The 25916-nt window shown below is 29.6% G+C and overlaps 2 protein-coding genes across 2 annotated transcripts in view; both read right to left on the bottom strand.

Annotated features, from left to right (window-relative positions):
* Positions 1 to 8258: 8258 nt before the first annotated feature.
* LOC148311964 (uncharacterized) lies at positions 8259 to 10563 on the bottom strand. The gene is made up of 2 exons (XM_088278271.1): positions 10324 to 10563; positions 8259 to 8677 (listed from the first exon to the last, which is right to left on the bottom strand). Exons 1-2 carry the CDS (start codon positions 10517 to 10519, stop codon positions 8367 to 8369), a joined length of 507 nt encoding a protein of 168 aa, XP_088134397.1. The 5' UTR covers positions 10520 to 10563; the 3' UTR covers positions 8259 to 8366.
* A 1113-nt stretch (positions 10564 to 11676) lies between these two features.
* LOC148311963 (uncharacterized) overlaps positions 11677 to 25916 on the bottom strand; it is a 40312-nt gene continuing 26072 nt past the window's right edge. The window contains exons 4-5 of the mRNA XM_088278270.1: positions 15030 to 15124; positions 11677 to 14252 (exon numbers count right to left, since the gene is read on the bottom strand). Of these exons, the coding sequence (XP_088134396.1) occupies positions 12419 to 14252; positions 15030 to 15124 (1929 nt within the window). The 3' untranslated portion in view covers positions 11677 to 12418. The remainder of the gene's footprint in view (positions 14253 to 15029; positions 15125 to 25916) is intronic.

Here is a 25916-nt window from a genome sequence, read left to right as displayed (position 1 = left end):
TAGTTAAACAACCCACATTGTCCTTGACTCGACCAAGTGTATTGGTACTTTTCACTTAGTGAGTAACATAGATATATATATATAAAGGTTGTCTACAGGTAAAAACTAATCAGGCTGCTTTGCATACATTAATTTCGGCGTTCAATGTTGACATTACCTCTCGAATTATATTATTTAGCCAGGTGATTTTTTTATATCGAAATATTCTAACATGTTATTGGAATAAATTATGCGATAAATATGAGAATGCTCTGATGTTTAAAATTTAGTATGTTGGTTATTAAACGTTAAATAATAATAAAAAGGAAAATCAGACTTGAAATGATAATTTATAGATTCGGCATTTGCTTTGTGGAATAAAACTATGATTTGATTATGAAAATAAAACACGAATAAAAATTTATTTATTTTCTCAATACATATTCGTAATTTCTATTAATATTCGTAATTAAAAAAATGGTACTGTATAAGTGTTAAAATTTTACATTTAAATCAAACTCGGATTTAAAAACATAAATTTTAAAAAAGAAACATGTAACATTTGTTTTCACTAAGAACATTATTCATATGGAATTAAAAAGCGTTAATTTTTTTTAAAGAAACATCAAAATTTATTTAAAAGAGCTTTCAACGAAAACGGAGATATCATGAAAGCTTTTTTTCAATGTATGTTATATCGCAAAAAAAAGTATAAAAGTATGACAGTGAATGTCGAAGCATGATATTATTACATACGTATTCATAGGTATACGGAAGGTAAAATAGAAGGGCGTTTACTATTAAAATACTAATTGATAATAGTTATTACCAAATCATTTTTTGATAGTATGTATTGTATATACAATATGCATTGAATTCTCGTATACTCACTCTAAGCGATATCGTAAAAAAGTTAGTTCTTATCTTTAAAAAATGGTGGATAGGTTTCTTTGTATAAAAATTATTTCAGGATAGTAACAAACAAAATTCATCATTGCTTTAAGTGTACTAATTATTATTTTTTAAATATTATAAAAGTAAAATAAAGGTAAAAAAAATCTTCATGTTTCCGCTTACTATTTTGTGCATAGTACTGACTAGTAAGTATGTACATGTGAGGGATGTAGGAAATTAATATTTTTTTTATCTCTTTTTACTCCATTTTAATTTGAAATTGTGTTAAAAGAGAGATCAGTGTATGTTATTGTAGTTTTCTTTTATATATCTACGAATTGAAATATTTTTTATCATATGATATATATCATATGATAGGTATATCACATGATATATCACATATGATATAACATATGATATATCATATGAAATATCACAATAAAAACCAAAACCAAAAAACAGATTAAAAAAAAATACCTTAAAAATTTATTTATTCGGTCAAGGTTCAATATCCTGTAAAACAATGATGCTGAAAATGTGACCCCTGAAATTAAGGTCGAAAACGAAAAATCAAAGTTTACGCGGAGTAACAAAGATAATATAACATCTTGAACAGACTTTAAAATCCACTTTCATACTTGATAATAGCAAGAAAATTCTAGTAATATGAAGCAATGAATTTCAAAGAAAAATATACGTTTATCATATTCAATTATTGATCTAATATTTTAAATTGAGTAACGTCAACTTATAATTTACAGTACAAAGTATTTGAAATCATTCTGGATTACGTTATATTATAAAAATATATGAAATTATAAATGTTTATGTCAATACCTACACCTATATTATTATTCCGATTGATTACTCATGTAAACGCGGACTTTGGCGGCTAAATTCCTATAAAATTTAAATTATTGGTCAATTATTTATGGTATTTTAATGTAGGTTTGCCTTGAAAATAATCTCGTTTACGTCTGCGTAGTCTAATTTAATGTAATGTTGACTTAAAATACATTGTGAGTTATGCATAGGTGCGTAATATCGTAAGTATCTTTATTAATCTTCGCGTTCTATATTATGCTTTGAAATATCTACATAAATTATTTGTTACATAACACAATACTAATATAAATCATTAAGTTCTGGTGAATACTTACATTCGTTTAAACTTTACGAGAACCTACATTTATGATATCTAATTTAGAAGACATATTTTTATGAAAAATAAAAAGATTTAATAAGACGTAAAAAAGTTTTTATATCTTATTCTTAAAAAAAAACTTGCTGTAATCCCAGCTCTGGGCTAGGATCACATTCAGGAAGTTAACGCATTAACTACGTACTAAAGATTACATTATTACTTTTGGATTGTTATTTTAAATTAATCGAGCATTTTGAAACAGTTTGACGATCAGTATTTTAAAACGGTTGTATGATCGCAGTTAAAACTTCAACTTCCTTGCAATAGATGCGATTAGTTGTTTTGTCTGTAATATGGAGATATGTAATTAATTTTTGTTTTATAACGTATGTATTATATCATAAATCAGATACCTATTTTTATTCTTATTTAAACCATATCCGCTCCGTATGTTGAGCATATGGAACCCACAAACTGTCTCCAAGCTTTTTTGTCGGCTGCCAGCTGCTTTGCATCCTCCCAAGTCAGATCCATGTCCCGAAGCTATGACGAGAACTGCCAACGAATTGTCAGCAGTGGTCGTCCTGGGCGGCGTGAACCTGATGCCTTGTAAAAGAGGCAAGCTTGATTAAGGCTCTAGGGAGACGTGTGGAGTACCTTCATGGCTAAGCCAACTGAATTGTCTTTCCTTGACGACAGTTATGACCAAGAGTTGCTGCGTCCTACGCCTTATCTCTTCATTCCTCACAAAGTAAAACCACCGCACGTCTAAAATTCTCATATAATTTCTTAAACACATACTTTCCGTAAAAATGTACAAAACTGAGCAGGATTCAAAGTTCTTTCTATTAAAAAAATCAAAAAATTATTTTTCTTATATGCAATATAAATAAGTAATATTCATAATGAACAAATAACTTGATAGATTTGAGTTATGTAGTTATAATTCATAATTTAAATATTGGTCTAAAGCTCTACACCAGATGTTAGACCTAATTAACACCTCCTCTGCGATGGTGGGTCTGATCAGACCCACCATCGCGGAAAATTATTAATTACTTAATAGGTAATTTTTTTACGTCGTTTTCCTTCAGTGTAATCGTTCTTCAAACAATTACCTACAAATTGAGATATAAACAAAAATTATCGGACGAGATTCGAATGAGTTATTTACAAAAAAAGAACAAATAAAAGATCAAAAATCATATTGAGTAAGGTCAGTTGTTCGCTATCAATGTGTTAGTGTGCCGTCTGCCGTGCCCTCGAACTCCCCAAAACAAAAGCAAACATTGTCAATCTTTGGCGATTGATTCTGTATATTGTTTTTTTTACATTCGTTTTAAACTGATTTATTTGTTTACTTGTATGAAAAATACTAAGGATCACGTTTAAAAAAGTGTAATTATTACATAAGTTGTTAATATTTTCATAAATTGATTCGGCAGTTACTTTTTGGTAAAATCTAACCATTTTTAATTTAAGTTTTACTTAGAAAATACCACAAATAGTGGTAATATATAGTATATAATAGATTTATGTATATATACAACACCGACATACACAAAGTTACTAACTTCAAAACTTCACAATAAACTGTTTTATGTTTGAACAATTTCTAGTTTTTAAAAAAAAAATCTTTACGACACTTTACCACAATGAATGGCAGGAAAAAAAATAAATATCTCATAACGAGATTGGACGACTTTTGGACAGTTCTAAAATTGAAAGAAAAGTGAGAAAGTAGTGTAGATGACAGTGATTTAGAATTCAAAAACCTTAGATACAGAATTTTAAAGTGAAACAGAAAACTTGGTTTTGTAAGAAATGTCAGTAAGTGATGAAGACATCGATTTTAACAAGAAAAGTAGCGATTGTCTTCTGATTTTTTGATAATAATTTACTTGTCTATATTAAAATTAAATTTGTTACCTATTATGTCTAACGAACTTGTATATAAAAATAATTTATACCCAAAAATTAGTTTTATTTAGTACCGTACAAAATTATATTCATAATTTCTAAGACCCGCAAATCTATGTAAGAAATGGCGAACATTAAATGAATATTTACACCATTTTGGGCAATTCTGTTTATATTTTTCAATGAAAAATTTACCATTTTCTCTGTATTTAAAATAAATTTTAATTGCATTATGGACAAAAATTTATCTTGAATTATGAACTCAAGTCAAAATCCCAGAATCATTTTGTGGTTTTTGGAGCTAACCGCCACGTTTTATATTTGAAGATAACAAATAAAAGTTAAAAATTCTATCTTTTATGATGTTGACTTAAAATATAGTTAAAAAATTAAAAACACAAATTATTTGAATTCATTAAAAATAAACATGTTTACAACCACTGCTTCATGCCGATCATGCCTCACGCGGATGCGACATGCTACGCGGTGGTAGTTAGCAGCTGCGCTCGGTCGAGTTCGCATGTAAAATGAAGCGCTTGGATAATTTAAATTCAAAACTATCAAAAACTTGAAAATTCTCATACAAAACTTATGACACATTATCCTATTGCTATGTAGCCTATTTTGATTAATATATAAAATATAAAAACCCGACAAAAAACGCCTAAAAGGCGATTTCTGTACTGGGTCAGATCAGACCCACCACCGCTGGGCGCGTTTTGTTTGAGGGCATCGCGCTTTAGGTGTTAAGCAGTTTAAAATAAATCGTTACTTAATTCATAGTAATTTTAATACAAAATGATATATGGTCAATCTAGCAAACATAATTATTTCAATGAAGTGATGTTCCAGATAATTACTTAAAATTTGATATCCATACCTACCAAACATTTAACACAAAAAACATATCTATTTAAAAAAATACTTGATCATACGTAAGTACACAAAAGATAAATACTTTAAAACCTAATATTACCTTTAACGTAAACAACATTTTGAGTGTTTCAAATCCTTGTTCACAAATCTGGATTATCTCCAAGTAGGAGTTATTTTTAATATAATTTTTTTGATATCTCATTATAAATGAAGAAGAATATGGAGGTTTGGGCATTTACGGGGCTTACGGTCGTCATAGGCTTTACACACGTGTGACGTTCACCAATTCTACCCATGATTGACAATTACAATACTTAAATTCGTGGAACATCGATATATTATATTGTTCAAAATCGAAACATATTGCTTGAATTCACTAGAATTTCACTACAGACATCTATGGTGTGATGAAAGAAGCTTTGTACTTCCACATGGGGGAACCATAAATACAATTGTGTTTATAATATATGATTCATCACATACTTATCATTGAATTAGTTTTTTTATTTTTTATTTTTTTAGAACAAAATATCCATAATACCTTTAATTTTCCTAAGCAATGTGTAGTTAATAAAAATCATAATAAATTTGGCTAATTTACAAAGCACCATTTTCGTAAAACTGCTTCAAGGGTGCTTCACTGTTATTAAATTGGGTAAAAGGATATAGTGGAAATGATTTAGCAAACAAATGCGTTTTCAGTTCATTTCTTAAGATCATCTCACTCTTACCTTTTCTAACTGCTGGTGGAAGAGCATTTCGCGCCATCAGGCCCGCAACAGCAAAAGCAGGCTCGCCAAATTGAGAGCGCTGATTGCGAAATCACTTCGGCCATAACAGATCGAAGCGTGAGACGTCTATCAACCAATTCGTATGGAAAACACAACTCTTTTTAATACTCTGGAGCCATATTATTATTGATTTATACATGAATAGTGTTTATATTCAAGCTTTACGGGATATCTGGTAAAAAAAAATACATGGAAAAAAGTGATATATATATAGTTGCTTTTTTATTCCTTTCAGTAAAGCTTAACTAGTGCAGTGAGTGAAGTAGTGAGGTCGTGTGACTGAATTTAGAAATTTCAAAAAAGATTGGTTCAGTTATTATAGGTATTGTGAAACACCCTCTGCAGCCACGCTTGCTTCCTGGACTGAGTCACAGATTCCCAGAACGGTAACGTTACATTCATATCAAATTATAGGTAGTAATATTTCATTGACCGCGGTAATAGCTACCATTGACCCAAGTCCTGCTTATTGCTAGCCTAATAACACCAAACGTAGACTTAATATCCTTATTTTGAACTTTCATTAAAATCAAGGACATTGGGAATTGCGCTCTATTACCGCCTGTAATGCATTTACCACCTCGATGATAAAATGTCTCAGAGATAATTTATTAATCCTAGCTCGCATGTTTACTTTTGATAATGCGATATTGAGTCATTGTCGTCGCGTATATTTTGGATTCTCATATGTTTGTCGTCAGACCTGCTGATTTTATAGTAAACGTTTGATCAGAAATATAACGACAGTATGAAGACCTGTAAAAACCTTTTCCATTCAATTTACCTTCATAGTGGAGACAATATAGAATGCAATAGTTTCGGCACACTTTTACAAGGAATATGGATTGTACCCATTGCAGATTCCATTATTGTTCTTTTTAGGCGTACTCGTTATTTCAAGATCAAAATGAACATTGCCTTGCTCATCTTCAATGTTTAAAACATTTTTTTTATGTTAATATATTTGTCGTATATCCAACCATATAAATTGGTATATTTCGTTTAAGGATTTTATTATTTTAAGCAATTTCTCTCTTAAAACAATTTATATTATATTAATTTATCAAAATGTACAGCATTTTTTGTGTTTATGGAAATGCTTAAACGTTCTTGTATACTTTAAATTAATAAACAATTTTCCAGCCTGTTTTATACTCCAAGAAATTTATTACCATGTTTATTATTGAAAGATGAAAAAGAGATTTTTTAAATTATACAAAACGTAATAAATATATTCGATAACTATGGACATATTGTTTCGTTGGTCTGATTATTTATAACTACCACTCCTTTATGGTCTATTCCATCAAAAAGGTATATAATTTTTTGTATATTTAATTAAAAATTTAGTTAAAATATATTTTCTTCTCATTTATATTGAGAGTCAATAAAAAATGACAGGTTAGGAGAATCATTACATACTTATTTATTTAAAAATATTTTTAAACTTGCATTGTACTTACTTTTCACTAAAAAGAAGAATAAATATTGCATGCAATTCGAAAACAAACATTTTTTTGTCGGATCTGCGACAAAATCAAAAGTGATTGTGCGACAGTTCTCTTTTATTCGCTACTAAATAATTGTGACCAAATATAAATGCGGGTAATAATGTGACATTTACACGTCACGACTTGATATTCGTAGCGTGAAAATAATTTTAACGTGACAAATTAACCGTATAAAATTATACAGTCAGTCAACCTGCGCCCAATAATGATGAATTAAATTATAAAATGTACCATAAATTATAGCTTTTGATTAAAGAAAATTAAATATAAGAGCTTCATATAGTATAATAGAGGCCATTTATATCAGTCAAAACGATAGTTTATAATATTTTTATTTGATATAAATGATTGATAAGTTATTTGTTGTAAAAACGGTTATTAATATTTATACTTACCTACATAACACTGATATACTAGTTTGTATACATATGTTGTGAATTTGACGATAGCACAAATATTGATTATCTTAAATAGTGTTTTATTTTATAAATTTACTGTTAATTGATTTTTCGGTGTATTATTCAAGTCAAAAATTTACACAACTTTATAATATTTAATGATATTTAAAAGAAAGTAATTAAAATGATAATTCACCTATTTTAAAACTAAATCATTTTATTTATCATTATTGTTTATCAATATTGTGGTATTTTTTTATTATTCTAAATTTTGCATTCTCTGCAAATTTAGAACAGCTTTTACCAAACAAATACAATGGATATGCATCCATACCTGAAGATGGCAATGTGTTTGTCGAAACCAGTTGAAAAATGTACTAAAAATAAAAGTGGTATAAAGTATCGGTAAAAAATATTAAAAAACTTGATTTTAAAACTCTTTATTGTATTAAAATAGGACTGCAATATATTAACAATAAATAAAAATGTTTTAAAAGGATGTGTTCAAAAAGTTTTTTTATTAAATTTTAATTGTATTGGCTTTCACACATTGTATTTTAAAAATGATTTCCAAAAATGCATTTTATTTTATATTCATTTTTAATATTTTATTTATTTATCTGATTTCAATATAAAAATACAAACAAAATATAAATACTTTTAGAGTTTATTAAAATAAACACGAATAGTTCTCATCAATATGTGAAAATACAAACTGTTTGTATTTTTTTATATTTAAGAAATAAGTTATGATAACTCACAATATTGCTTTGGGAGATAAAACGACTCAAGTATTTTTTGTAAATATTACATAATAAAAGTTTTTTCACTGATGGTCACAATTTTTTTAATATCACCAATATTTTTCAAGCCGTTTTTCTAAGGCACTGGGATCTGTATTTGGTCCATGCCTTTCAACCGGTTGTCCATTCTTGTCGATGATGAATTTGGTATAATTCCACTTGATAAAGCTCCCTAGACTTCCGCTTTGCTTGTGCTTTAGGTACTTCCACAAGGGCTGTGCGTTGTCTCCGTTGACATCACCCTTCTCGAAGATGTCGCCGAATTCCGTCTTGGAAGATAGAAGATGGCAGACTATTTCCTCACCAGTTCCTGGCTCTTGGCCATTAAACTGGTTACAAGGAAATCCTAATATCCTTAGTCCTAGAAAAAAAATCATATAAAATTAAAATCAATTTATTTATATTTTTTGACATCTCAATAAGGATAAAATAGAGGATAGAAGTCTGGGTTTTTACAGGGCTTATGACCTATTATCAAAGGCAGGTTAAGTGATTACTTTACATACGTGTAACATTCACCATACTACCCATGATTGACAACCACACTACTCAATTAATTTAAACAAATCAATAAAACTCATACATATATCATACATATCATGATGCTTCATGTTGGAATTCACGGGAACCATCTTTAGTTGATCTAAGAAAGCTTTTATTTTGCAGATACCCTTTTATGTATTAAAGCTCCTAACCAGATTATTTTTCTTACTGAGAGACGCCTGAAAATATGATTTAAAAATTTTACAAGCTTATAATTGGACCAGATTATTATACTTACCCAGAAAAACATATTCTTCTTCATCTTTGTAAAAATATAAAAATATTTTCAAATGAAAACATGATTTTAAATTTTTATGCGAGCGTTTCATCACATAACTAACTACCAATGAGCCCTAAAGATGACCCCATATTAGTGGCCAAAATGTCGACTATAAGTACGATCGACACACGGCATAATGACCCAGAATATTTTATCATATTATGATTGAACCCTTTATTATTTTACCATGCTTTTGGTTACAACTTTATCATTTTTCACTGTTATTTAATTCTATATTTCAATCATATACAAAAGTACATGTTTAAAATCATATAAAATTGTTCATTTTGTTAGTTTGTATTTTAGCAGTCAATTATTACTGTCTTACTTATTGATTTGTTTCTCAATTTATACAATTTACTCATACGTCTATTCACTAATAAATTTCAATACTCTTAAACATAATTAAACTAATATTACTTAAATTTGCGGGCTTAATAATTGTTTTACGATAATTCACGCCGTTATTTACCTTAATATTTTTGGATATAGTATCTTTAATATTAAATTTTATCTCCATGTTATGTAAACAATATTCAATAAGCTTACTGATAACACATGCTATATCTTCAGTATCGTTAACGACGATAACACCTATCAAGATATAGCCGAGTTGATAACAGTGCACTTTTAATTTATTTCATTAAATTCGTTACATATTTACTATCATCTTATATAACAGTTTCTCGCCCTTTTCTTCTTCTTTGAATTCTAATAAACTAAAAATTATTTCTCTTAAACCATATCCGCACTCAATGGTTCATAGGGCACTGCATCGTTTCGATAGAGTGTTACCTTAATCTTCAATTGTTTAAAAGCAAAACGAACAGTTCTGCGTTTCAGTTAACAGTCTTGATTGATATGAAATAAATATTAAAACAAAAAACCCTAGTTAAAATAAGTCGTTACGGAATTCGGTTTTCGTATTCTATTACTTAATTAAATCATTCTGATCAGTGCACAAATTTTGTTGTGTGTTGCATTGTTCTAACTTCTTAGAAACTAGAAAATTTGATATCAGAATCGTCAGTTTAAAAAAAAAAACAAAAAAATACTTTTGCATCTGGCAACCGAAAACACAACCGAACCTTGTAAGACACATCTGTAATTTATACCAGTTTATACACAATATATTAAGTAGGTATGTCAAAATTCTTAAATTCACATAAAATATTTCACCTTACCTTTTGAGTCGTAATACTTGTTTTTAAGTTCTGTCAATTCCTTGTTATTTGTCGCCGTCAACCCACACTTAGAAGCTATGTTAACTATAATGCACACGTGACCTTTATACTTTTCCATACTGACTTCATTTCCTTTTATGTCTTTCACTGTGAAATCGTAAATTGACTTCGCTTCCTTATAATTAACCTCCGCCATTTTCACAACAGCGTGTTGGAGAAAACCACCGAGGAACTGTGCGATGCTCCAAGTCCCAACGCGCAATGCTTACTAATGCTTGTCAATCAGAAGATGTGTATATATATTATGTAATTCTCTGATTTTAACGTATTCTGTTTGTAGTGATTATGCTAAAAATATACTGCGAATGGTTTCGTAATCTCAGCTGGACTTTGGCCAAAATTTATCACATGGTTTTGTTACAGTCTATAGAACGATTCTGCTGGAAAGTCATGCTGATCGATATGTTTGCATAGTAAATATTATCGAATGTGTGCGATGAGTCTAACATTTTGTTGGTTATTTATATATCACATTGGCAGTAGCGTTTTTTTACAAAATGCACTGTCACCGTGACGTATGATCAATGATGTCAAATGGTATACGAATATATTATTGAATGGCTAGAATATATAGATAAATAATATTAATTAAAGCTCTATACATTTAAATCTTTAAAAAAATATATTAAAAAAACTATTATATCTTTTATTATATAACATTAAACCACGAGTGTAAGTCCCTTTCCAAGCACAAGAGCACAGACTCTTTTATGGAGAGGCACAGCGAATCGAAATATAAAAGTTCTACATATGTATAAATGATTCAAATGTTATTATGTTATAAATAAAAATGTAAATATATTAAATGAATAAAAAAAAAGTAATAATAATAAATGTTATTTATTTATGATTTTTTGACACCTCAACATAGATGGAGAAGAATATGGAAGTCTGAGGATTTACAGGGCCGTCAGAGACTGGTTTAAGTGATCACTTTACACACGTGTAACATTGACCATATTATTATTCTTCATCTATGTTGAGGTGTCAAAAAATAATGTTAAAAATAACTCCTAATTGGAGATAATCCAGATTTGTGAACAAGTATTTAGACACACTCAAAAAGTTGTAGATGTTATTTAAATGGTAAAACTGATCACTAACAGATTAACTAACCATAACGCCACCTGCTGTAGGGGAAGGCAGAGAGAATAATACGCCACACCAATCTGTCGTTGCAAACATTCTTCGCTTTTTTCACATTGTCTCATACGGTTTTTCTCGGTTTTCCATGTATTCTAGAACTATGTTTACAAAATATGAATGTGAATATCTGAATGAAGAACACGCAAATTTAGATTTGGATAAGTTAATTTATTTTACAGTATGTTCCTGTCATTTTCGTTTCATTTTACACATATTCAACTTACAACTACACAAAGTAAAATTATCTTAAATATAACAGTATTTTGAGACAATTTTTCTCACTTACCTTTCGCACACACATACAAATTCAAGCTCTTTTATTTTAGCTAACTTTTAGCACATCTTTGCCGGTCAAATCATTATAAATAAAGTTATTTTTTAACATTTCCTGATAAATACCACTTTTTATTTAACGATCTTATATGACACGTGTTTCGACGCATTTAATATCATTATCAAACACTGCATGTTAAATGTAGTGTTACTTTGAAAGTTGTGTCTTCTTTTATTCTTCAGTAAGAACATGAACACTTGATGCCTTAGTTATCGCCAAGTTCTTAATAACTGATTTATTTATAAGTATTTACATTTAAAAAAAAATCTCAAGTTTCAAAAAGTTGAAGTTTAATATGCTCAGTACCAATTATTTTTAGGAATTTACCATTGTCTTCAGTAAACGTTTGATTTTTCCTTATTATAAGTAGCATTTACCTAGTAAAAGTTAAAAACAAAATACAAATTACAACAAAGTAACTACCGAATCAATTAATGAATTAGTGAGTAAAGTATAATATTAAATAATCTCTTATCTGTGGCAATGTACGAGCTTTATATTGATGATATCCTATATACAAAATAAAGATGTTTTTATGAAGAGATGACTACACATTTACAACTGCGAATCATCGATGTGTGACTCGCTGTGACTTGGGTGTCCTCTTACTCTTGATTGCTTCCTGGTTCCATAATTGATGGCTACTTCTTCGGGCTCCGCAGAAATATAAGTTGCTTTTGCTTGGGATTCACTTTCTTGGTGGGCATCTTGGGCGTAATGATACTGAGGACGGACAGTTGGTCTTCGCTGCTTGCGTTTGCGTGGCGCTGTTGTTGGTGAAGCATGCTGTATGGGTTTCTTGCGTTCTTGCTCTTCAGGCGCGGCAGATGGGTATGCCTGATACTGGCTGTGTCCCGGGTAGTTCACTGGTGCCGGGCTGAAGCTGGGCGTGTAGTCATCATCGTCTCTTACTGGCACAGGAGTAACTGAATACCCTGCATCAACTAAGGCTTGAAACTCTTCTTGGGTATACACTTTATTATTCTTGGGTGGTGGAAGTCTGACTGTTTGGACTTCTTCTTCTGGCTCAGAACTCGGTGGTGGTGAAGATTCAATCGTTACAGAATGACTGTGTTTTTTGGGAGCGAGAGATTTAGATACGAAGATAGACGAATGCGACGTTGTTGTGATCGGAGCAGGTTTTTGTTTCAATTCGGGACTTGCAGTTTTATCTGTCGCAAAACTTGATAATCCTTGATGGGATTTTTGAAGAGATTGAGCCAGAAGAGACTGAATTAATCTGTCATCTTCTGCGGTAAATTGAGATATGACTTGAGGTTTCGGTGATGCGTACGGGACATATTTTTGAGACTCTTCGATTTTTGTCTGAGTTTCATAGTTATCTACGTATTCTGGTTGTTCCGCGTATGTACTCGGTGTACTTGCCTGCGCTTGAGCTTTTTGATTACTGGGTAATCTGTAATATTGCAATTTTGAGTCACGTGAAGGTTCTTCTGTTTGTGATTGAAGAGTTTGATAATATTGTAGATACGCAGGAGCGATTTGATCATCAGAGTTCTTCTGGGCTAGAGGTTTATATTGAATTTGCTGCTGACGGACCGCTTGTGGAATTCGCTGTAACTGAGGGGGGCTTACGATTTTCATTGCGTTAACACTTTCTGGGAATGTCTGGTATGAAAAATATTTGGGTTCTTCCTCTGGAACCTGGATGTACTGTTGTCTTACTTTTTGGGGAATCGGTTTAGTTTGGACGGGTTGGGGTTTCGTGGTTTCGATCAAATATTGTTGGGGCAGTTGCTGTTGCAGCTGTTGAGCCTGTTGCAGCTGTTGAGGCTGTTGTGCCTTGATTCTTTGAAGAGCTGGAGCAACATACTTTCCTTGTTGAGTTTGGGGTCTTATAAAAGAATACTCATTTAGTTTTTGTGGCTGTTCTGAAACGTAAGATTGTTTCTGTGGGAATTGGTAGTTCTGATAATATTGAGATTGTTGTTGTGGATGTAGCTGTGGCTGAGGCTGTTGCTGTAGTTGGGGTCTAGCTTTTAACTCGGCAGCTCGATTTGCAGCAACAAGTTGTGCTAGTTCTTTCTCGAAAGAAGAGTCTCCCAGAGGAGAGGGTCTGGGAGAGTACTGTACAGCAGGTTGAACAGCATTATAGCTGGTTGGTTTTTCTTCCGCTATCGCAAGAGCAGCTTGTACTCTTGCTTCGTGAAGAGATTGACCATTGGAAGCTTCTACAAAACCTTGGTTTGTGTAATATCCTTGAATGGGTTTCGCTTGCTGAACTGGTCGTGGAAGCGGTCGAGGGCTTTGATACGCTTGCTGATAAAATAGTTGGTTTTGCTGATATACTGGTCGCTTTGCAGACTGAAGCTGAATGTTTTTAGGTTCTCTTACAAACTCTTGAGGTGAGTATTCTGGATGCTGTTGCCTGAAAAACAAAAACAAAATATTTCAATAAATATAATGATACAAGATTTTACATGTAGACTGCAAATTGGATATTTTTGTTAAGAAAACTTATTTTAATAGACTCCCAAAAAGGGAATTGTGGAGGATAAAAGTATTAATTTTTTTTCATTATATCTAATCTTTTGCAGCTGTGCCTGTGACGCCAGTTACGTCGTCAAGTGCTTATAAATAAAAAAATAATTATTTTCATTTTTAATCTTACAACAATATGTTTACTGTTTATTAAAAGTCTTAAATAAAATAATTCATTAAAAACCAACGATCTTTTTACTCTTCGGATTTAAAATAATTGAATAGGAAACTTTTCGTATGCTTGGGTATGAACTGAGGAACAGAGCTGTATAACTGAGGAACAGAATCGATTCGACATCTTTCTAATACTTTATCTAACGTTCAACATACTGCATAAAATACAGACATAGTTTATTTAATATATATTTCAGTTTTTCAAAAAAATCTTTAATTCGACTAATGATCATTTGCTTCAAATGCGTGTTCAGTCTGATGAGTCTTGATGATGATGAGTCTTCAAATGCGTTTCTGTTCCTTTGTTCTGCTCTATCTGGAACAATTCTTAAACACTTCAGATTCCTGTCCAGTCACAAACATTCTGAAGCCAGGACTGTTATCTTCTAACGATGGCACGTTTCCCGTCAATCTTTCCAGATAAGAGTCAGTTTCAAAGAATGGCACATCTCGTCAAGAAACTATTGATAGTAAATAAATATACTCGTACCTCACGATGTATTGCTGCTGAGTTGACCTAGCAGACTGAGTGGCTTGTTGGGTGGGTTCGTATTGTTTCACCAGGGTCAAGTATCCAATATCCGGCTGTAAAGAAAAAACAATTGTACTGTTTAAATAATTGTTCCACAATTTTAATTAAATAGACTTGTGATACTTATCAGACCCCAATGTATAGATGGCATTGCATAACATCGCCGCAGTGCCATCTTGATCGTTACTTACATAGAAGTAAGGTTATTAAGGTTATCCTGCGCTTGTCATCAGTTAAGGGTGATAATAATAATTATAACATTGAAGTAAATCGTTTGATAATTTGACTCTTCTATGAATGACATACTAATCACTACTTAATTTTCAAAATATTTTTAATCAGTGCGATTGTTTTCTAAGATTTCATAAATTATTAATTATATCACTCATTATCTCTTCTAAGATAAAAATTAAAAACAAGGCCAATTTTAAAATCTTCAGGGATTGATTCCATCCTTGAAGAAGAAAACGTGCTTATAGAAACCAGTTGAAACTAAATTTAGTGTATAATATTCCACAAAGTATCAGCAAAAAAATATTTATGAAAAAAAATATGTTTAGGGCTGTTTTCGTAAAAATTACCTCAAGGGCACTTTATAATTTACATAATTTAGGCTATATATATATATATATATATATATATATATATATATATATATATATATATATATATATATATATATATATATTTATATATATATAAAATATGTTTAGGGCTGTTTTCGTGAAAAATAACCTCAAGGGCACTTTATAATTTACATAATTTAGGCTATATATATATATATATATATATATATATATATATATATATATATATATATATATATATATATATATATATATATATATATATATATATATATATATATATATATATATATATATATATATATATATATATATATATATATATATATATATATATATATATATATATATATATATATATATATATATATATATATATATATATATATATATATATATATATATATATATATAAATATAAATATATATATATATATATTTATATATATACATAAATATATATATATATATATATATATATATATATATATATATATATATATATATATATATATATATATATATATATATATATATATATATATATATATATATATATATATATATATATATATTTATATATATTTATATATATATATATATATATATATATATATAGATTTGAGAAAGTATATTATATTATACCCATCGTTCACTCTCGCTATCTGATCTGGCATACTCGAAGCATCTCATTATTATTCATCGATCAAACACTTTTTATTGAAACACTCAAGTCTTCAATAGATAAAAATCAAAGTTACATCATAAATCTTGCATCGATTTGATAAGTAAATATTTGCTCCTTTTTTATTCGATACGATATGTTATTACATAAGGCCGTGTACCAATTTGGAGTGCCAAAAAGGATTGAAGGCAATTAAAAGAAAAATAAAATATCGAAATTCTCGTTTTGCGTCCGTTTCGTAACGGCGAAAGCAGAGCATAGAATACATTAACTACGACTTGAACATTGCATCTTGATGACTTGCTTTTGTTTCGTTTCTCAATAAGTTTAGTTTTCGAGTCACGATGTGCTTTGGCGTCTCGTTCGAGAGGTCTAACCGTTTGTTTTACAGTATTTCTCTCGAAAAGTGACAAATGGGTTTGCAGATTGTATGGAATTACCCGTTAGACAATAAAACAACATAATTTACACTTGTATCTTATAAGAATGTGATTCATATAAATATATATTTTGTTTGCATAATAAATATTATCAGATGTATGCGATGAGTCCAGTATTTTGTTTATAATTTACACAATACATCCAATTTTCGAATTCAAGAAGTACTTATTTTTCATTGTGCCATAAATTTGTCTGCAGACAAGCCTCTAAGGTAAAAAATTTACTAGTTATCTCTTTAAAATAAATCAAATTTACAACGAAACCCTACAACGAACGGCTATTTGATGTACATGTCCGAAAATTCAGCCCTGTATTCTCCTATGTCGAGTTTGGCTTGACATTATCTGAATCAAAAACTTAAGCAAAATAAATAATAAATAAGTACACACTTTACAATATTTCAATAAAAAACCTATTTTAGACCTTTTATTATACAGTAAAACCTTGATATGAGGAATTTCAGGGAGTTTTAAAAAATCGATATATCGAGTGATTTGTTTTTGATTTTCACTCATTTATTTGTTGATATAAAAAAAAAAATTTGAACTTCATCTCTCTAAAATGATTGATATGTATATAACGTGGTAATATTTTTCTTTGTAAATTGGGTGTAAATAATATGTAAAGTGGGTGTATAATAATAAAATAAACAATGTGTTGCTTTGTAATTAAAGTTTATAATCAAAGTTTATTCTTAATTTATCTTTATAATAATTTTCTATCTATCTATCTGATTCTGACAGTTCAGAATATTATATTTTTTCTATCGGATGTCTTTTGTTTTATTCTGCGCGACGCATGCGACATCTGGTGGTAGAACTGTTTTATGTAGGTACTATTTGTAAGTACTTAATAAAATGTATAGGTAGGTACCTAGGTATTTTATTACATGTATGGTATTACAAAAATTAAAGTTGAAATTTGTGCATACTATTAGTAAGTCATTTTACTCGTACATATCAAATATTACATAAGTTAAGTACTGAAATTACATATCCATAAAAATATTAGCATAATCTTAATCTTACCTACTTTCGTTAAATTGAGGTTTATAAACACGCTCTATTCGTTATGTTAAGGTATACTTTTCATTGAATACAATGGCTATTTCAAGGAAATTTTATTAAAAAAAAATCGTTACATCGAGGTTCTACTTTATTATCAATAGAAATTTATGTTATGTAAAAAAAAAAACAATGGCAAATATTTCCCTCAATTATAAACTTTATTATTTTTTTAAGTACCCAATCAACGAATTCAGTTTCTCAGTTAGGCATTCATTCAACAAACCATGGTTTAATGAAGTTTGAAATTAGGTATTAATTATAAATTTGTACTATTAATTATAAACTGGTTGTCCTAAATTATACAATAATTATTTGCTTTCAGAGAATAATTTGATAATTATATGAAGATTGTTCATCACAATTTAAGTAATTAGAATACATACATACGTTCATGCAATTAGATGAAACAAAAGAGATGGGAACGAAAATTTCAATTGTTCGAAGTGATTGGAAAACTTTCAAAGTTGGCAGACCTGAACAAGACAAAATGAAAGGAATGCTGTATAACTGTATACAGTGCACAAATTTATTATCAATACCTTTTATCAATTATTTTTCGCGATGCAACAATATTCTCAGCTTCCTATGGGATGAAAAATTGGCGAAATAAATCTGAGAAATTGGCAGCAATCATTATTTTCTCCCAAGGTTCCCACGTTTAAACGCCCTGGCATTTTTGTTCGTTTTCGAACGAACTCGTTTTCCGGAAAGTGAATTCTCTATTATGTCAGAAGTAACCAACTACTGTATTCAGAATCTATACATACAATCCCCTAGTTTTTTTGTGTGTACCCTGCATTTAAGCAAGTGATATGGTTTTTTTTATGATGTGTGAAACGTGATTTCTTTATTGTTTTATTTTTATTTGTAATGTCGAAATCGTGTATGATGTTGTTGTAATAACTGTTGATTTGTTATCTTAGTTATCGAAAGAGAATTCGCAATCGGCTATTTAGAAAAATAAAAAAATAAACAAGGTTCACATATCAATGATTAAAATTATTAAGGAAACAATTGTTTTTATAACACTTGAGTTTATTAATGACTACTAGTTTCGGAAGCCAAACTTCCATCGTCAGATCTGAATAATAACTGTGGAAGTTTAGCTTCTGAAACAAGTAGTCATTAATAAACTCAAGTGGTATAAAAACAAGAGTTTCCTTAATAATGTTAATAATTGTTGTTTTAATAAATGTATACAATTTACGTAAATAAAAATAATAATAAAAAAAACGTTGCACTCGTTTGTATTTTTAAATTCTAACTATATCAATTTTTGAAATAGTTTATTATGTAAACTGCTATTTTATTCAGTATCCGAATAGTACTTAGGTGTCTCTTTTACCATAATTTACCGACTGTGAATGCGGAGTAAAAGGCTGTAGTTAGTGCCTGAAGTTCCACTAAACACGAAGTCTGGTCACGATATATGTGAATGTTGGGTAATACTTCTAGTATATGGGTGTCACTGCAGAGCTTGCCTTCTAATCTTAAACGTTTAAACGCTTGTTTCGAAGGCATACTTACACATAAAGTGTTTGATTTCGTCCATTTTATTGAAAAAGGATAGTTTATTGTTGGGTAATATATCGAAAATAAAACACGGTTTTTTGGATTGAATTCTACATATATTTATGTATAAGTACATTAATACGTGACGCGTTTCGTCTTCTTAGGACATTATCAAACACTGACTAAAAACATATTTATAAAATGTCCTTTACTAACAATAATTGGTATTATTAGGTCTAGGAGTACATATAACGGTGGGTATTTCGGTATTATATGTACTCCTAGACCTAAAAAAGCAATTATTGTTAGTATATAAGGACATTTTGTAAAATATATTTTTTGACAGTGTTTGATAATGTCCTAAGAAGACAAAACGCGTTACGTATGAACATATACATACATATTATTTTTTGACATCTCATCAAAGATGAAAAAGAATATGGAAGTCTGGGCATTTACGGGGCTGACGACCGTCATAGTGATTCAAGAACAAGGTTTCTAAATTGGTTCATATATACAGAACTTCCAAGAATTTGAGTAGTGTGGTTGTCAATAATGGGTAGAATTGGTGAATGTAACACGTGTGTAAAGTGATCACTTAAACCAGCCTATGACGGTCGTCAGCCCCGTAAATGTCCAGACTTCCATATTCTTCTTCATCTTTGACGAGATGTCAAAAAATAATATGAAAATAATTCCTGTAATTGGAGATAATCTAGATTTTGTGAACAAGTATTTGGACACACTCAAAATGTTGTATACATAAAAAAATGTAGAATTTAATCCAAAAAACCGTGTTTTATTTTGGATATATTACCCAACAATTCAATATGGAATTCTACGAACTGTCTGCAGTTACAATAAATAAAGATAGTATAGCCGAATCCCTATTTAAATTGAAGTTTTACTTAGTAAATATCACTATTTCTTCAAATCTACTGACACATGTTTCAAATACTAATATAAAAATGATGCGGAATGCATCGAAACACGTGTCACAGTAGATTTTAAGAAATAGTGGTATTTACTAAGTAATACTTAAATTAAAAATTAATATGTAGATTTTACCACAAAGTGACTACCGAATCAATTAATGAAACATTTATCTCTTTTGTTTAAATTACAATTGCAATTCATTCTGCAAAGGTAAAATGCTTTTAAAGTTAAGTAAGCGGCGTGATTTTTAATCAGACGATGTATGGTAGATGTTCGAATAGGGAAATAAGAAAATAATGCTAGGTTGATATAAGCATTATCGAAAAAAGTAAGAAAAGTATGTTGAGATGGTTTGGTTAGGTGAGTGAGGAAATTACGGTTAAATAAATTTACGAGGCAAATGTAGTAATTAGAAGCAGAAGAAGACCGAGGAAAACTTGGCGTGATCGGGTATATCAAATGCTTAAAACGAGATGCATACTCAAATACTTATAACGAGATGCATGAATGTGAAAGAGGCGAAAAACGTTTGCAAAGATAGGGTGGTTTGGCGTTCTATTCTCTCTGCCTACCTCTGCGGTGAAGCGGCGTGACGGTTAGTTAGTTGCTTTTAAATAATAATAAAAATGGTGTAACATGATTGACAGCTAGAACGTGTTCATTTATTAATGCAGAATTTGACTTTTACAAAAAAATACCGTAGTTTATTTTTAGTATCGTTATTATTTATTGTTGTTCATTTTTATTATCGTTATTATTTATTGGAAAAACAACTCTAACAATTTCTATATAAGTGCCAGTCATGTAATATGTTCATGAATAACGTAGCGACGCCGACGGATAGCTAATTTAACACCATATTGCTACGCATTCACTGTACATCGCATTTTTACTTTTATTTATTGGTTTTAACAGCAAAAATGTGTCGACACGTTGTTTAACAACGTTTAACGCATAACGCGCACAGTCCAGTGAATACGTGAGCTTTTCTTACAACTTTAATAAAAGATCGGTACATAAGATATTTCCTAAGCAATCCGATATTTTTATACAACATTTTGAGTGTGTCCAAATACTTGTTCACAAATCTGGATTTTCTCCAATTATAGCAGTTATTTTTTATATTATTTTTTGACATCTCATCAAAGACGAAGAAGAATATGGAAGTCTGCTCAGACTTCCATATTCTTCTTCATCTTTGACGAGATGTCAAGAAATAATATGGAATCTAATATTTTTTCAATATTACCCTGGGCTGGTACCTGAAGCGGAGGGCTGATCACCTTTCCTTCATGTGTTAACGATCAAGATAACACTGCGTTTATATAATGCAGTGCCCTATGCACCATTGAGGTGTGGATAAGGGTTTGAATATTAGATTTGTACTAAACCAAAAATATTCACAACATTTTAAGTATGCCCAAATACTTGTATCCCAAATATTTTGAGTAAAAATAACTAGTCAAATTTTAAGGTGCATAAAAAATGCGTTTCTTACTATGTGAAAATAATCCGGAGTTCGGATCATGCATCAAGATTACCATAAAGGGTCTCTGCTCAATAAAATGTTTCTCAAACCCACATAGATGGCTGTTGTGAACTCATATGTACTGTGTCATGAGATTGATCAATATATCTAGGATTTCCGAAAATTTGATTAGTGTGGTTGTAAATCATGGGTAGAATGATGAATGTTGCACCTGAGTAAAGTAATCACTTAACTAACCTATCACAGGTAATAAGCCTAGTAAAAACTTAGACTTCCAAATTCTTCTTCATCTATGTTGAGATGTCAATATGTAATTTTAAAATATATTCATTTTCTTGATACAAGTACCACAAAATAAAAAAAATACGCAGGTTCTTATATATATTACAATTTTGTAGTGAAAAACGTTTCTCTTTTTAATTAAAAAATATAAATAATAACTCACTAAAATTAATTACTCGTTAGTTTAAATTTGTACCAGAAGATGAAAACAATTGTTGTTTTCGAAACTAGTCGTAAATAAAAATAAAACTGGATAAAGTGGATTATTCAAGTGTTTAATTTTAATTAAATAATCATGTCATTCCACAAAGTTAATGCCGAATCAATAAATAACTCGTTGAAAATTATGTTTTCATGCATCTCCCAGAATATATTAATAAAATCCGGTTACGATCTGGCAAACATCTAAATAAAAGGGTCTCTGCTAAATAAAAGCTTTCTAAAACCATCCACAGATGCTGTAGCGATAATGTTTGGTTTGAGTAAAGTATTTTACGAATATATCAACTTATAACTACGAGTATATTTGATTACACGTAATATGTTTCCAGTGATAAAAATTAGGGATGTAATTATCTCTCATTATAACATTAGTTTTCCGTATACGATTAATCCACCATATATTTACAATATAATTCATTCATAACTTTGAATAAATAATCGATTTACTGCAATAGATTACTTCTATCTCCTTTCTGCTGATTTATACAATTACGCAAAGGAAAATTGTTTCCGGGTAAAGGAAAAGTGGTCATCACTTTTGCTACATTATAATAAGACAGCGTGATATGTAGAGATTAGTTTGTACATATAATTTTGCTTATGCGTGAATCAAAGAAAATGTTCTTTTGAGGAAACGAACTAATCATCAGTAAGGAAATAAAGACTTTAAAAAAGTTTTTAAAAAATACTGCCGGAAATAATCTTTGTTTATTGCAATAAAATAAACGTTTCGTCGACTCTTTACAAGTTTTTTTTTAAATAGAATATTTTTTCTTAACCATAAACTTTCAAATGCAAATTAAAATAAAAGCCTTACAGCGAAAGCGTAACTGGGGGTGCACAACGTAGTTTTGGTAACATACACTAATGTTTGGTTGTGACGCATGGAGTTGGAAATAGAAGGAAGAAAGTATACTGGATTGCGATCCCATAGACGAATGTGCGGCAAAATGATACATATGATGGATGTTGGAATTGTGAAATAAGGCAGTATTGCAAGCCTGAGGTAATCATTATTGATACAATAAAGAATGGTGTGTTTAGATGGTTCGGACATGTGGTGCGAATAAGTGAGGAAATAACAGTTATAGAGATTTATGAGGCTCATTTAGTCAGAAATAGGAACAGAGGAAAACCGAATAAAAGTTGTCATAATTAAGTATTTCACATGCTTGAAAGTTATCAGGTCAGGAGTTAGAATAATCGGCAGATATGTATAAGGAGATACATGAATGTGGAAGAAACAAAAATATTTGCAAAAAAAGTATGGTGTGGCGGGCGCTCTATTCTTTTTACCTACATACCTCTGCGAGGAAGGGGTGTTATGATAGGTTGGTGAATTATTATTTAGTTCATTTTAAGGACTTTTCAATTATACTCCAATACTTTAGAAGGAATATATTAAAAAAAACTAATTAGGGAGTACTATTTTTTATGACTTGTAAGTACTTCCTCATGATTTCAAAAGATAAACTGGTACATATTAAAAAATCTAGATAAACTTTATCGAGAAAAGTTACATAATATTTCCCAGATTAGCACCAACATAGTAATATAAATAATTGATGATATTCCTCAACCACAATATCCTCCTTTCGCCATGATTTCTGTGGTCGAGGGTCAATTTATAAGTGCATAATATATTAAATTAGATAAATGGCCATATATACTTATTATTTTGAACGCAATAACTTTAAAATGTGTTAAAATATACGTTAAACATAAATAAATTGATTGCAATCATTTAATTTAAGAGTGGAATAGGTAAATTATATGTCAAAATACAATTTTACTCAAAAAATTCCTTCAAGATATATTGTATTTCGCATTTAAAAACTTTGAGAAATATTATATTTTCCAATTAAATCATAAAATACATTACATTTTGTATATTAAAAGCATTGATAACTTTGTGGTGTGGTAATAAAACACTCTCCTTACTATCCATTGTTTACTTTGTGTAGTACCATTTTTTTTAAAGTGGTTTTACACATAGTAAACAATGCATGGTAAGGAGAGTGTTTTGAAATAGAAATTATTTATCAGACACTGGATTTTTCACCCTACAAATGATATATCAAGATTTATATTTTAAGTATCTTTACGTTATACAAGTGCAAAAAGTGAACATTTAAGTCAGCATGGTGGTAGGCTCTGAAATGCTCATACTTAAAAAAATGGTCATACTTCATTCGTATAAAAAACAATAAATGCTTCATCTCAATTGAGATACGTATAACAAATAATTAAGTATTGCATAGTATTTACGACAATTATTAATTTATATTTTAATTTACTGAACTGGCAGTGTTTGATTCAACGATGTTTGAGAGTGAGTAATTGAATACTTTGACACAAATACTAGATTAGAATTAAACAGTTCAATCTCGCTTAGTAAAAAATCTCGTATACGGGTGTGGGTATAAATACGAAAAAGAAATATTGTTATAGGAAATGTCAATCAAAATCACTGACACTAATAAAAGGGGAATTAAAATTACTTTGTTACATATTAGTGAATTGTATAATCGGTATTGAAACATTTCTTATTTTACTATTATATGATATAATAATTCAAAACTACAAACAACTACAAACAGACTTGTGATAATGATTAATGTTTGTCTCTAGTAAATGACTTATATGAAAATAATGAATAAGAAGAAAAATCCGAAAAAAATTAATTATCAGTAAAAGCATTATAAATGATTAAAAATTATATACTTTTAAAAACAAGGAATAAAAAATGAGTAGGATCAAATAAGAAATTAAGGGGTAGAAGGATAGAGAAAGGATGTAGAAAGGATCCAAGGAAGAGATATATATTATGGAAAGTTAAAATTCAAGGGATAATGTTTCAGAAGTTTTTAAAAGGAATTTATGTTGAACAATTAATATTTGTAGCAAACTTTTTTTATCAAGAGTTTTTCTTTGTATTTATTGATATCTCAACCTTATTATCTTAATGTTATTTAAAGATAAAGAAGAATTTGTATATCTGTGTATTAACAAAGCTTACGACTCATCATTAACTGTTTGAGTGATCACTTTATACACTGTCTAATATTCACCATTTTACCCATGATTGACAAACAAGTTACTCAAATTTTCGAAAGTTGTATTCAGGATAAAATTGAAAAGATCTGATGCATGTTACTTCGATAGCGACATCATCATTAAAAGTAGTTAAAATATATAAGCATAATTCTTTCCCGAATTATTTAACATACTAAGAGATGCCTGAAAATAATCCAGAATTGCTGAAGAAAAATTTGGACATACTCAAAATATTGTGAACAATTTTATGGTTCTCCATTGTAAAGCAATAGATAACTCTGTTTAAAATCAATATTTTAGTTACATCTTTTTTTGTAAGTTCAACTGCTTTTGAAAAAAAAAATCTAATTCCATACATGATACATGGTCGTATACGAACATCACTGTGTCCAAATTACTCGTGTTTTCTGTCCATATCCAATTTATAATTATATTCAATTTTGATCAATACGTAATACATCAAAATAATTTTTTGAAACTAATACCAGATCTCTTTCACATAAAACGAAAGGTTATTATATTTTGTTAGTTTAATAACAAATTTATCGATAGTAATAATTCAAGGTC

The sequence above is a fragment of the Brachycentrus maculatus genome, unplaced genomic scaffold, assembly GCF_059751285.1.
Source record: "Brachycentrus maculatus isolate JH-2025_06_01 unplaced genomic scaffold, ASM5975128v1 h1tg000055l, whole genome shotgun sequence".
Classification (NCBI taxonomy): domain Eukaryota; kingdom Metazoa; phylum Arthropoda; class Insecta; order Trichoptera; family Brachycentridae; genus Brachycentrus; species Brachycentrus maculatus.
The sequence above is the reverse complement of the archived record's forward strand: the minus strand, read 5'-3'. Positions and strand labels throughout refer to the sequence as shown.

What these genes read in the sequence shown, in the direction of transcription:
- LOC148311964 (XM_088278271.1), bottom strand. Translation starts at nt 10,519, where the DNA reads ATGGCGGAGGTTAATTATAAGGAAGCGAAGTCAATTTACGATTTCACA. An exon ending in CAAGTATTACGACTCAAAAG is followed by an intron (nt 8,678 to 10,323) that starts GTAAGGTGAAAT and finishes TTTTTTTTCTAG; the next exon opens with GACTAAGGATATTAGGATTT.